The 15,146-nt window shown below is 42.7% G+C and overlaps 1 protein-coding gene across 7 annotated transcripts in view; it reads left to right on the top strand.

Moving 5' to 3' along the window:
* The window catches only part of CCDC171 (coiled-coil domain containing 171), a 202,656-nt gene that overhangs the window by 46,947 nt on the left and 140,563 nt on the right, over positions 1-15,146 (top strand). For all 7 annotated transcript variants that reach the window (XM_060269246.2, XM_060269247.2, XM_088658745.1 and 4 more), the window contains one exon: positions 9,504-9,606. In XM_060269246.2, the coding sequence (XP_060125229.2) occupies positions 9,504-9,606 (103 nt within the window). The remainder of the gene's footprint in view (positions 1-9,503; positions 9,607-15,146) is intronic.

Genomic DNA, 15,146 nt, shown 5'->3' on the forward strand with positions numbered 1-15,146 from the left:
AACTCCAACCGAGCACAACTTGCATTCTGTGTAAAATTTATAATGAGGCCTCGTCTTTTTAAGGAACACGAGAGAGAGAGAGAGAGAGAGAGAGAAATAAAGTTCATTTGTGAATTTTGTAACTTGGGACTGAATAAACGGAAAAAATACCCCATCGACAGGAAACCTGTGGCTCCAATGTCTGTTGAAACTCCCAGTCTTGTCAGCCCCAATCAGCATAGCCAACAGTTTTACGAATTACCAGTTTGTGTTTGTTAGGTCCCATCATCCTAAAAATGTGTTTTGCCCAAATTTGACTATTCTGAAAACTTCCACTTCACTAATCATCCTTCCAGTGTCAAACTCACAACAGGGTTTTCTTTTCCTTTGGGGCTGAGTAGACCTAGCAGATGACATATGGGTCTTCCTGCTCTTAAAAATTTACAGCAGTATACCGTATTTTTCAGTGTATAAGACACCCCCATGTATAAGACGACCCCTATTTTTTGAGCTCCAAATTAAAAAATAAATATTTTAACCACAAACAGAACAACTTTGATATTTTATTAAATATTCAAAACACTGGTATATTTTGTTGTTGTTTAGTCGTTTAGTCGTGTCCAACTCTTTGTGACCCCATGGACCAGAGCACGCCAGTCTTCCACTGCCTCCCGCAGTTTGGTCAAACTCATGTTGGTAGCTTTGAGAACACTGTCCAACCATCTCGTCCTCTGTCGTCCCCTTCTCCTAGTGCCCTCAATCTTTCCCAACATCAGGGTCTTTTCCAGGGAGTCTTCTCTTCTCATGTGGTGGCCAAAGTATTGGAGCCTCAGCTTCACGATCTGTCCTTTGATATTTTATTAAATATTCAAAACACTGGTATATTTTGTTGTTGTTTAGTCTTTTAGTCGTGTCCAACTCTTTGTGACCCCATGGACAAGAGCACGCCAGTCTTCCACTGCCTCCCGCACTCAGTGAGCACTCAGTGAGCACTCAGGGCTGATTTCCTTCAGAATGGATAGGTTTGATCTTCTTGCAGTCCATGGGACTCTCAAGAGTCTCCTCCAGCACCATAATTCAAAAGCATCAATTCTTCGGCGATCAGCCTTCTTTATGGTCTAGGTCTCACTTCCATACATCACTACTGGGGAAACCAGAGCTTTAACTATACGGACCTTTGTCGGCAAAGTGATGTCTCTGGTATATTTAGTGCCATATATTTAAACATCAAACAGAACAACTTTACCTATATAATTAGTATCGTAATTACGTTAGGTAATTTTTAATATTTTTTTTGGCTAGTCAGCATTATTATAACGTGCAGTATAAGAACTGGAGTGGCAGCAGTGATAGCGCGGAGCTGGGCAGCTGAGTTGAAACGAGAGTGTGTCCCCAACAGCCGGGAACTGGTTGGCGCCGCAATGCAAGAATCATAGCTAAAGAACCCGTTAAGAGGGAATTTGTATGCTGCAGAAGTCAAATTGGTTTTTTTCCGCTCCACTCTCAAACATCCAGGGGAGCGAACTGCACTCTGCCAATGGGAAGCTGGCCAGTGCCGTGGAAGGCGGCCCCCTCTCTGCTCCGCGCCCATTTAACGCAGTGCACGGGGGCCGACCGAGCGAGCAGTGGGGGTCCATGGGATGGTTAAACGACCCCCATGGGCCGCTTGGGGCCCATGGGCCTTGGGTTGCCGACCCCTGTCCTAAGGGAAAGCGGGACATTCTGGGATCATTCTGAGACGACTTTTTCAAATCTGGGACTGTACCTGGAAGATAGGGACACTTGGAGGGTCTGCTGCTGTTGCAAATGGCGTGATAGCATCCATCTCTATTATTGTAGCTGCTAGGAAAGGTGTCGCTTCAGCCGTGCGTCCTTGCAGCCACCAACGCAGATAGGGCTAACAGCTCGTAGCGTGCTTCGCACAAATCGTTCCCTCGATGATTATGTACCTGCACAGGTGATAACTGGTGTGTGGAGGGAATGCAGCTGTGTAGAAAATTGATATAGCTGAGTAGAGACAAGTAGATTTCAGGAGAGCTTTTCAAGCCCTCTGGGTGAATAAAGTAGTAAAAAACTCGGTATGTTAACTCTTTGTAAATAGCTCTCTGAATGCTGCAAGTTAACACTTTGTAAATGACCCTCTGAATGCTGCAAGTGATCTGTTATCTGCAACAAAAGGCTCTCTGTGGTGCCACCAAGTGGTTCCAGGATAGCATAGGTGTTACTGCCAGTCAAATTAAATCTGTACACCGAAGGAGAGGCAATGTGTTTTCTTCTGTATTCTGTTTTCATGCAGCATGTAATGTCTCATTGAATGCATTGGGAAAATATTTGTGTGTCAAGACCTTAACCCTTTCAATAAATTCAGACAAGACTCAAATTTTGGTTTGGTTTTTGGCAGAATTTAGGCCACAACTTTACAGCAAGTGAGTGGTTGCATAGGCTCTGGTTCGACTAGCTCCCTGCACAGTGGCAGGTAGCTCTGACCCAGAGCTCCATCCTAGGTCAGCCTAGGGTGAACACCTGGAATGGCAGAAAGCTGGGGACATGCTATGTCCACCACCCAGGTGTCCCCCTGGACTCAGGCACGGGCACAACCCCCTCACAGGGGTTGACCAAACCATTTGAGTCTCTGGATTCCTTTAACGGAATATCCCTTCGCATAGGGATGGCGAGAGCGTTCTCCCATTCCTATCACCTGGACCAGAGCCTATCCGCAACCGTACAAGTTGTGACAATTTGCTATGCGGCAGGCGAAACCCAAGTGGCACCAGCCAGTCAGCCAAGTGGGGAAAATTCCTGCCGTGCCCCTGTCCCAACGACAGATGACACACGGCGGCATAGCAAGGTCAAGCGTGCAAGCCTTAAAAGTAGGGAGAGGTGGGCGGGAGTTATGATGCACTGACCAAAAGAGGAAGCTCTGGGTCACGTGCATGGGCATATATAGGTCCCTTGATCGGTTTGGCTAGCATCCCATTGGCCTGATTCAACCCCAGCATCAAGGGACCTACCAATCGGGTGTTGTGGCTATCCAATCGTACCCACCCACAACACAAGGGTTTGGTTGCCAGGTCTCACCGCAACACGTGACCTCTTTGAGGGAGGACACTGTTTCTGATCTATCTATCTTTCACCTACACACACACACACACGAAATTATTTTATTTTATATTCTTTATTGAAAGATAAAAAGTACATAATTACAAGTGTGCAGAGTAAGAAAAGCCAAAAAAGGGGGGGGGGAATAATACAAATGTAGAAGCAAAACAGAACAACAAAAAATTGTAGACATTACCAAAAAATATGTTATTGTAGTTAACCAGACCTTAACCTTATATGGTGTTTACAAAAATAAATTCCAAATATCACTGAATTTGTCCATGGCAAGTCTACGTTTGTACGCAAATTGTTCATGTGTAGCGAGTTTGTACATATCTTCAATCCAATCGTTAAAGGGAGCCTGTCCTAGGGCACAAAAAGTCTGTTCATATTGTCCCTTTGTTAGATTCCATGTAGGGGTAAACAATTCAAAAGGATATTTCCCCCTGCAAATTTAAGACCATTCTGTACAGTTGTGTTGATCATCTCTATTAGCTTCTGCCAGAAAATTATCAATACAGGACATTGTACAAACATATGTCTCACAATTATGAAATCATATCCTCATATTGGAGAGGCTTGAAGCTTTTCATAACATGTTTAACACTATAGAAGTGTTGTTTATAATTGCTCAGTAAAATCAAGCTAACGTGCAACAGAATCTGTTGTAAATAGCACATTTAGTTTGGGCGTTTAAGCTATAAAATCTGTTATTGCAAGATTGCTCTGTGTTTTTGCACAATTAATTATTCCTTTATCGTAACCACAGCCATCTGCAGATGCAGCTGGTTGCTGACAAAATTTGTCCGGGAACTCCAGAGATGGGAGGCGTACAAAATACAGAGCACGGGTGAGGAACCTATGGCTTTGCAGATGTTGCTGGACTACAACTCCCATTATCATAGATAATTGGCTTTGGGGCTGATTTGCAATCCAAATGGAATTGGAATTGCAGTCCAACAGCATCTGGAAGGCCATAGGTTCTCCATTCCTGATAGACAGGTAGGAAGATGCTTTGCAACAAATAGGTCTGCTAGTCCTTAGGACCGTCTCTTGGGAGGGTATCTCAGGTCTGAAAAAGCCATGTTTTGGGGCCCACCACCACCACCACAATTCCAGTAGTAGAGAGACCTGCAGGGCTTTTTGGAGGAGAATTCTTGGCAGGCTCACAATCCACAAATGAATATAATCTCTATGCATTGGAGAAGTTACGCAGAAACCAGAAAAAGAAGAATGGATACAAAAACTTATGGGATATGCATAAATGGCAGAACTTACCGGAAGAGTAAGAAATCGAGATAACGTAGTTTTATTTATTTATGGATAAGAATATCGATAAGTGACCAAATTCATTAAAGCAAATCATGGGGGTGGAAAATAAAAGCAAGAAAACTTTCTAAAATTGGAAGTTTGGGGGGAAATGGCAAGCTATAACCAACCAACCAACTAAATAAATAAATATATGCTGTTGTTTTGCTGAAAGTCGCTGCTGCTGCACTTGGCGACCTTTTGCTAAAACGTGTCACCATCTTTCCCCCCTACTGTTTTAGAACAGAACAAGACGTTTCAAAAAGCATAACCCTCAGTGATTCCAGTTGGGAAATAAATGACTTTTTAAGTGGGTGGCAAGCAAGACGTTTTAACGAGCTACTGACTTTGAAAGTCACTTTGCAACAGAATGAGGATCACCCAGGGAAACTTTATAGTAAAATAAGGATCACCGACAGCGCGTTTATGGAAATGGCCTCCCTTGTTGTGTTGCGTTTCCTTATGGAGAGCCTGTGATGGCTAGAAAGAACAGGAGTGCGCTGGGACTAATGTTGCTCTCTGACTGCTCAGTTTTTGCAGCTATGTGACTATTCAGCAATTGAAACTGGTACATGTGCCTTAAAACTAGCGAGGCCATTTTTGGAAATAGCTCTGTAGACGAAACTAAGCCTCACTTAAACCAGTACATCTTGGCGCAAATAATATTAAATCTGGAAAATATAGTCTAGCTTGTTTGTCCTCAGCAATGTTTTAAAATGTTAGGCGGTTATTCTGGGGAGCTGGAATAGGGGGAGACTAGCGTAAAAACAAAACTGTGCCGTGATAACTCCCTGAAACAAGATATAGGTAAGGTGAAAAAACTCAACTATTAATTCCTCAAAGAAAAATAATAGATTTAAATGTTCCAAAAGAAACTTTGATATAGGAAAGAAATAAATATCTCAAAATAACCTCTAAATAAAGTAAACCTTGACGAGGTGCCGGCTAAGTGACTCGTTTCACAACAACTTTCCCTTTGGCTCAAGAAGGCAGCCAGGGTAATACCGTGGTTTCCTATCATTCCACTTTACCAGCTATGAACCCATTTACATGATCAGCAGCTGTTGATGGGCCATATGGTTGACTTGGGGAGGCCACAATTGAAATAAACAACTATCTAACTTTTAGGAGGCATGTGAAGGCAGCCCTGTTTAGGGAAGCTTTTAATATTTTTTGAATTTTTGTATTTTAATATATTTTCCTGGAAGCCACCCAGAGTGGCTGGGGAAACCCAGCCAGATGGGCGGGGTATAAATAACATATTATTAATTTTATTATTATTACAGTATTATTATTATTATTCCCATAGGTATCTGGTTGGCCACTTTGCTCACATTTAATAGAGCTGCTCCTATGTTCTCATTCTCAGGACGCAAACCACGGTATTACCCTGGCTGCCTTCTTGAGCCAAAGGAAAGTTGTTGATTTCAGATGGCTGCTGTGGGGAGCGTTGGCTTTAGCTGAAGAATACAGGTGAAACTCGGGAAATTAGAATATCGTCGAAAAGTGCATTTATTTCAGCAATGCAACTTATTATTTTTAATTTTTCTTTTAATTTTTACAAATGCTTTCTTTTGGAAATTCCACAGTAATAAAGCAAATAGTTACAATAATACAAAAATAAGCGTCACTATTACATTTCATTAATTACATTCCATTTATAATTGACCCGCCTAACGGCAAATAATTACAATTACAGCAAATAAAGGCTTGGCATAGCTTGCTTTCCATGTCGTGCATCTATCTCATAAATTGGTTTCACCTTTTAAGTTGCATTACTGAAATAAATGCACTTTTTGACGATATTCTAATTTTCCGAGTTTTACCTGTAGTTCTTCAGTTGAGACGTGAGCTCCGCCAGTACCCAATGGCAGGGTTGCTAAATTGCTTCAAGGGAATTTAGGGGAGAGAACATCCTACAGGCCTGAGATTACCATGGATTGTGATTGGGAATTTGGATAGCAGCGCCCTCTATCATTGCACAGACAAAATCATAAGAGTTGGGAGGGAGAAAATAAGGAAAGTCTTGTGAAGTGGCGGGTTAGAAATTAAAGATTACTAGCCAGACCTAATGACAGGCTGTGAACTACAAGGTGTCTTAGTGCTTTCTGTGTGTGCGTTTTACATAGATGTGCACAGCAGCGCATGGGGCTTAGGAACATGGGAAACTGCCGCCTGTCAGATCAGACTATTTGCCCATTTAGTCCAGGACTGTCCGACTAGCAGATTTATTGCCTGCTACCTGGCTACCTGTTCCCTTTAACTGGAGATGTGAGTGATTGGGCCCGGGATTTTTTGCAAGCAAACCATGGAGTATTCTGCTCAGCTATGGTTTGTTCCTAATCGGAGTCAATAGATATATCTCACCCACCCCACACCGAGGGAGCTCAAACCCTGAAGTGTATCCCGGTATACTTATATGCACACTAAAAAAGTTTGTTTTTTTTTATAAAAAAGCAGCTCTAAAATTCTCCCCTAAAATAAGAGAGGGATAGGTACCAGAAAATGGAAACTCTGCCTTGCAAATCAGGATACTTGGAGCATACGGAAGGTGGGCAGGCAACTGCTTGGAGCTAGAACATTAGAGTAGTACTGGGAAATCTTAAGAATTTCTTCTGAATCTTGCCTGCAATTGGAAAAACGAAGTGGCCAACTTTGAGCTAGGAATGGCAAATGCAATCAGCAAATGTATATGCAGAGAAGTGGTGTAAACATAAATATACTAACATGTGGTGAATTAAAAATAAAACATCTGGAAGAGAAGAGGAAACAGCCTGGGCCCTACAGCAGCTTGCATAGCTCTTTTGTGTGGGAAGTGATTTTCCTGCACAGTTTGAGTATCTGGTACTCCAAATACTTAGGCTTGCATGAAAATATTTATCTTATTGGTGTGACATTGCTTTTAACGTGATTTCTCCAGCGTCGTGCAAGCCAGGCAGAGTAATATTGACACAAGCATGTGCAGCCCGACAAGTTTAGTCTATTTATATACCCTGTAAGAATAACATGCATCTTTAATAATTCTTTTCTGGAATATTGATGTTTCAGAAACGAAAAAACCCTGGCCTGAGAATTCCATTGGCACTGGAAATTCTTTGTGAAGTACAGTACTAACCATCACACAGGGAAACCCATGTAAATGCTACAGAGGATCAAACACTGAAATGTATATGAATAATATATTAGCGGATATACAGAACATATAATTAAAATTGAAATAGTGGAGCAAATTTATAAAATATTTAAACGGGACGGTGGAGAACACTGCAGAGATTCACATACGTTGCTTGTCTTCCAGTCAGTCACTATACACAGTTGGCTCGTAACGGAGCTCGGTTTTACAGGGAGAAGATGTTTCTCGCCATAAAAGCCGTAGCCTTAAATCTTTCCGGCTGACTCTGTAGGCGTGAAAAGTGCCGGGTAATCAGAAGTTAAGATCGCAGTTGGTTCCCCGAGCAAAAGTTACCAAAGGAAAGAAATGGGAGATGCGGACAGTCGCACCCCTCCCCACAACTTCACGTGGAAGTTTGCAAAAAGGGTGGTGCCAATCTCATCTCTTTTTGTTTCCAGGTTAGGGCAAGGGCAAGAAAGGCCTTTGCTCACTCACAAGTGCGTGCTTTTAAATGGATAGTTCCTGTCATAAGTTATGCCCCGGTTTTGAGGGGGCAAGCTTCACAGAATCCTGCAGCTGCATGCAATGAACCTCCTGCTTTGCAGCTGAGAAGGGGAAGGGAGCACTGGGCTTCTCCCCTGCCATCTGCTCTCCCCCCACCCGTTAAATCAAGCTGCTTTTATGCTTGCCAGCGTTCCAGAACCTGTCTTTGCTGAAAGAAATAGTGGCGGTGGTAGCCACAAGTAAGCTTGATTTTGGAAGGAGAGTTCGGGGAGAAAGCAGCTGGAAAGAAGAGGTTGTGTTTCATTCAGAGAAGTGTTACTCAAAGCAGACTATTGGAATGGGTGAGCCTGACTCAGTAATACTCATGACTTTTTCTTGACTAAAATGCAGTTGAATGCTGCCCATTAAATTCTCCCACACCCCTCAGCCTTGTCCTCTGCAAAGTCCTCCCTCCAGTGCATTTTTCAGCAAAGAAGGATCTTTGAGTTGTATCCAAACTTTCCCTTCTGCAGCGTAATGCACAGTTTGTTCATGACTACTACAGTGGTACCTCGGTTTATGAACACAATTGGTTCCGGAAGTCTGTTCATAAACTGAAGCGAACTTTCCCATTGAAAGTAATAGAAAGTGAATTAATCCGTTCCAGATGGGTCTGCGGCGTTCGTAAACCGAAAATTCATAAACCGAGGTGTTCATAAACCGAGGTTCCACTGTATATTCAACACAAAAAAACAGTGACAATTTGTTGTTGACAAAGGACAGCTGGACATATAAAGGGCCCCAATACCTTCAGTAGCTTAGGGCCTCATCAAATCGAAATTTGGCCCTGGTGTCCACCAAGACCTTGATGGGATGTGGAAGGGGGGGGGCAGGAGAGAGAAAATAATTGATACTGAAGTTTAAGAAGGCAGGGTTTGGCTCAAAGTAGTATGTAGTAGTACGTATGTGTGTGTTCGTGTGGGGACTGGAATGGAATTGTAATGGAAAATGAATTAATCCGTTCCAGATGGGTCCGCGGCGTTCATAAACCGAAAATTCATAAACCGAGGTTCCACTGTACTTGGCAGCGGGGGGGACGGACTTAATAATAATAATAATGATCTGGAAAAATCCAATTGCATAGCTCAGTTGGTTGGAGCTTGGTGCTGATAAGGCCAAGGTTGTGGATTCGATCCCCATATGGAACAGCTGCCTATTCCTGCATTGACGGGGGGCTGGACTAGATGATCCTCAGGGTCCCGTCCAACTTTGCAGCTCTGCGATCTATACGAGAACTCGCTTTCTCCTTAAACTGAATGCCATTTCTCCAGTTAATGGAGCCAGTTTGGTAACGGAGATACCATTTTGGTATGTCCGCGTGCATTATTTTATTTTGTGCAACACGTCCCACAGCAGTGTTGATTGTAGGAGATGCCCTTCTTGCTACTTAGTGCCCTCAATATCTTTGCTTTTTTTGTCTTCTCTTCCTCCCCGCCCCCCCCCCCCTGCCCGTCAAACGCAGGCCAAGAAACGCCAGGCCTTCCTAACAGAGACGTGCGAAAACAACGTGAGAGATCTGGAGTTGCTTTTGGACAGCTTTCCTGTGTCAGGCAAGCGGACAGCAGGTTAGTTGAAGGTAGAAAATGACAGATGTATCTTGTCAGCGTTCCAAAGTCGCTACGTTGGGGGAATTCTGCAGATGCCTCTTGCATTCCCTCTTCTCTCCATGCTTTGATTTGATGACATGATAAGAGCAGTTCTCTCAGCAGTCGCGTGGCCCCGCTAGCTGGGAAGAGGTGACTGGATGCGGCCCCGCTGTTGTCAGCCCCCCGCGCTTGATTTACAAGTGCAGGGTTGTGTTTGATCGGTCAGGAAAGGGCTCGCTTGCTGCGCTCCGAATCCAGCAGAGAGAAAAAGTCCTTTACACCAGGCCTACAAGGGGAACAGATGTTTTTGATTGAACCGAGCCAAATTCAGAAGCGACCTTCAGCTACTTAAAGGTCACGTCTCCAAAAAAGGTTATGCAGGACGCAGAGTGTACACATGTTCCTCTTTATGGTGTTAACTTTTTGAGAAGCCAGTTGAGAAGGGGGTGAGGATCCGTGCCAGCGCAGATTCTTCCCCAACTGATGTGCAAAAACAAACCTTTTTGTTGTCTGGCATGTGGTGGCAGCGGAGATCACGCCAAATGGAAGTGCCGAAAAAGCAAAGTGTCTCATATACATACATACATACATACATACATACATACATACATATTTACATATGTGTGTGTGTGTGTGTGTGTGTATGTATGTATGTATGTATGTATGTATATGTATACGTATATGTATACTACTAGTAGTAATTTATTTATACCCCTCCCATCTGGCTGGGTTTCCCCAGCCACTTTGGGCAGCTCCCAACAGAATATTAAAAACACGATAAAACATCAAACATTTAAAACTTCCCTAAACAGGGCTGCCTTCCGATGTCTTCTAAAAGTCAGAGAGTTGTTTATTTCCTTGACTTCTGATGGGAGGGCGTTCCACGGGGAGGGTGCCACCATTGAGAAGGCCCTCTGCCTGGTTCCCTGTAACCTCACTTCTCGCAGGGAGGGAACCACCAGAAGGCCCTCGGAGCTGGACCTCAGTGCCCGGGCTGAACGATGGGGGTTGATATAAATATATTATAAAAGGCCACAGTTTGGATTATCTCCTTGTCCCTTTGAAGTTTGTTTTGGAACCCCTGTAATTACGTTCAGATATGAAGCATGTCTTCCTTCCCCGTTGTTCTCTGCTGCGTGTGGACAGAAAAGACTTGAGTACGGAAACAAAGAGTGGTCAGATTTACAAAGGCCACTATCCGGTGAAGCAGTTCTGCTAGAGAAATGACCTGGCAGCGCAACAGGACTACCCCTCTCCACTTCCTGGGCACCCCATAAATCTGTTCTAGGGTTTCCCCCAGCCTCCAGAGCAGGTTTGGGGATAGTACAGGGGGGGGGGGGAGGCGCACAGGGAGAAGAGAGGGAGGGAAAGTATCATTGTAAAGAATCCTTGCTCTGTCAGAACTACTTCAATCTGCTTGGCTTCATTGCTGACAACCTTTCGGTGTCAGGTCAAGACTTATATACCTCCTGCCCCGGCTTTCGATGGGCTTAGTTCAGGATTCCTCAAATTTGGCTCACCAGATGCTTTAGGACTACAATTCCCATCATCCTTGACCACTGGTCCTGCTAGCTAGGGATCATGGGAGTTGTAGTCCCAAAACATCTGGAGGGCCAAGTTTGCCTTAGTTGATGACGTTTTGTTAGTGTGTTTCCAAAGCTTCCCGAGTTCTTGGTGTTCTGTATGAATTTGTTAGTGTATTTTAATATAATTTGTTAATGGCATAATCTACTTGAATTTACGTTTTTAAATGTAAGTTTCGGGGAAAACGCTTGGGTAACAAGTGACTAACAAGCCATAATATAATCATCATCATCATAATATCAGTCCCAAAGTAAGCATATTAATGAAAGGCACGTACAGTTGGAATGACTTCATTCAAGAGCTTATATTTTACAAAAGGCGACAAACATTCAGAAAAGAATTGCCGTTTTAGGAGTCCATATCAAACTACTGCTCAGGGTTAGGATATGGCTCCCCACAAAATGCTAATAGAATGGAGAAAAAAGACCCTCCCATATTGAATTATTTATAACATAGGGATGTGTGTATGTGTAAAATAGGAATTTAGGGAATACCTACAGATTTACGATATCAGTCCATTGACTCACTTTCCTTAATTCTGCAGAATGTGTGTGCATACTTACGTAGATAAATCTATCTATTCGCAAACACCCCAATGATGGAAAAAGAAGACCAAAATACTATTTGGGTTGCACGTGATGTTAATCCTACTCAGAGTAGACTCACTGGAATTAATGGGCACAACTAATTTCAGTCTGTTGATTTCAGTGGATCTACTCTGAGTATACCATAGCTAGATGCAATCCTTTGTCCATAACTATCAATTGGCTGCTATCCCTGAATAATGTGTTTTTCAAGTGTGCTGGGGCGAATGATAAGTTTGATCTGAAGCTTGGTTTTCTTTTTCTTTTTTTAAATGTATTTATTAGAGATTTTTCAAACAACAAAAGCATACAAAAAACATACGAAAATACAAAACACAAAAAATACAAAATACAAAAAAGATACAAAAAATGCGAAACAAAAATTCTTACTTATAAACCTTATTTCTAATCTATTGACTTCCTCTCCCACCTCCTGCTGCGCTTCTTTATATTTCATATTTAGTAAATTCTAAATCTTATATAAATTCTAAGTTTGCTTCAATATTATCATTTTACTACATCTATTATATCTTATCCTTTAAACACTCAATCTAAATCTTACTTCTTAATTAAAATATCCTTATCTTCTAACAATACATATTTTCAAACCCTTGTATTATTTACAACCTCCTTGTATCTCCCTCACTATCATTAAATTAATCTATTACGTGCTTATTTTTCAAATAAATTTTAAATTTCTTCCAATCTTCTTCCACTGCTTCTTCACTCCGATCCCAAAGTCTCCCCGTCAACTCAGACAGTTCCATATATTCTATCAACTTCTTCTGCCATTCATCCATAGTTGTTGAAGCTTGGTTTTCAAGCCAAAGGGAAATTGTATCGAAGAAACATTTTGGAGCCATTTCTTTGAGATAAATAGAGGGGAAATGTTCTGTTAATTGGCCACATTCTCAAAGACAAAGGAGGCTTAATTCTAGGCACATCCCGTTTTAGTACACTGTCTCAGTCTTTGGAGACATTATACAAGACCTCATTATTGTATAATGTCATTATACAAGACATTATATAAGACCTCATATACAAGGTGTAAATGGAAAGTTCGGTGAACGGTCACAGAAATCGGACAGTGAGAAATATTCGAACATACAATTGGCATCAGAAACCCACGAAATGCTCACAGTTGTTTACAGAGATGAAACTGTAACTCAAAAGAGCGGTTTAAGCGTTTCTGTGAAGGGCGGCAAACTATCAAAGTTGACCCTCGGTCTGGCAGACCGTCGACAAGCAGAACGGCGGCAATTGTTGACCGAGTTCGTGGCTTATTGTCAACGGTGCATTGTATCAGAGGGGGCCTACTTTGAAGGCCTGTAAGGCATGCGTGTTCAAATATTTCTCGCTGTCTAATGCCTGTGACCATTCACCGAACTTTCTGAACTTTAATTAATGAATATATGATAGCAGATATTTCAGGGGGACAGACAGGAGTGACTCAGAAGATTCCAGAAAATCTTGGATCAATGGTGACACAACCACAGGGTTTGCACCGCAGCCGGGAAGCTGGGGCGTGACTTCCATGTCTGCTTCCTGCTTGTAACGTGGCGGGGACCTTCCTGCAGTTTTCTCTTGAGTTCTAGCTTTCCCAACAAATGAATGTTAATGAAATCACCACAAGCTTCGTAGTGCTTCTGGAACAATGCGCACGCGATGGGGAAATCCAGACCAGCCCTAGGGAGTTCCGGAGGCAGAAGGAAAAGGGTTGTGTGGCCTGGGGAACCGAATCTGCCTCAGATGCTGGCTAGCTGCTCCCTTCCTCTTTGGCACGCGAGAAGAATGGAAATAAGTTTTTGAACTCAGCGTTTTGGATCCGCTTTGTTAGGCTGGAGCTTTTGGCAAGGGAGACTGGCTGCCTGGAGATGAGAGCCAAGTCAATACAAATAATTCCTGGGAATAATTATTGATATGAAACATGCCTTTTTGTGGGGGTCCTTTAGTTCTGGGGTTGGAATTGGCCTGTCCTTTTGTAGCCTCTGGGAAGAGATGGCAGTTGGAAATATTCCTTGTTTGCAATGTTTTGGGATTCTTCCCCTGCCTTTTCCCTCCCGACATTCTCCATCAACTCCCATGGAACTAACATTTTTATTTATTCTGTGTCAACGATACAAGCTAAGTTAAGGACACTTTATCTGTGTCTTCATGTTGAATAAAATCAGACTTCACACTGTAGGTTGACATTCTACACTGGTTGCTTAAGTTAGCCAAACAAGGTTTGTGAGACTCTTTCATTATTCATATAAATCTTTAGGAAGGTCTTTCTAGAAATAAGAACTCTAAGGAACGATGTGGCTAAATGCGTACCCTCAAACATTTCTCTGATAAAAAAGGGATGTCAATAATGCTGCTGCTGATAATGATAATAATGATAATAATGATAATAATGATAATAATAATAATAATAATAATAATAATAATAATAATATGTATACCCTGCCCATCTGCCTGGGTTGCGCCAGCCACTCTGGGCGGCTTCCAACATATGTTGTTGTTTAGTCGTGTCCGACTCTTCGTGACCCCATGGACCAGAGCACGCCAGGCACTCCTGTCTTCCACTGCCTCCCGCAGTTTGGTAAGACTCATGTTGGTAGCTTCGAGAGCACTGTCGAACCATCTTGTCCTCTGTCGTCCCCTTCTCCTTGTGCCCTCAATCTTTCCCAACATCAGGGTCTTTTCCAGGGAGTCTTCTCTTCTCGTGAGGTGAGAAGAGTATTGGAGCCTCAGCTTTACGATCTGTCCTTCCAGTGAGCACTCAGGGCTGATTTCCTTCCTTCAGTTTGATCTTCTTGCAGTCCATGGGACTCTCAAGAGTCTCCTCCAGCACCATAATTCAAAAGCATCAATTCTTCGGCGATCAGCCTTCTTTATGGTCCAGCTCTCACTTCCATACATCACTACTGGGAAAACCATAGCTTTAACTATACGGACCTTTGTCGGCAAGGTGATGTCTCTGTTTTTAAAGATGCTGTCTAGGCTTCCAACATATAAATAAACATAAAACATTTTTTTAAAACCTTCCCTATACAGGGCTGCCTTCAGATGCCTTCTAAAGGTTGTCTAGTTATTTATCTCCTTGGCTCGGGGTCACATGACTCCATACTCTCCAGCATTTCTCCAATGAAAATAGGGAATCCTAAGGAAAAGCAGGGGTTCAAATCAGAAACTGAGCTGGCTTCTGTAAATCCAGAACTGTCCCTGGAAAATAGGGACACTTGGAGGGTCTGTGTTGCAAAACGACAGCAGCCAACTCTCTTTGGCAAGTGTGTCACATGTTGACAGTATGAGGACCAGTCTAATATCTCCTACAGGACACACAATATTTGATTTGGTTCTCATCTT

Source organism: Zootoca vivipara, chromosome 15 (assembly GCF_965207765.1).
Source record: "Zootoca vivipara chromosome 15, rZooViv2.hap1.1, whole genome shotgun sequence".
In the NCBI taxonomy this organism is placed as follows: Eukaryota; Metazoa; Chordata; class Lepidosauria; order Squamata; family Lacertidae; genus Zootoca; species Zootoca vivipara.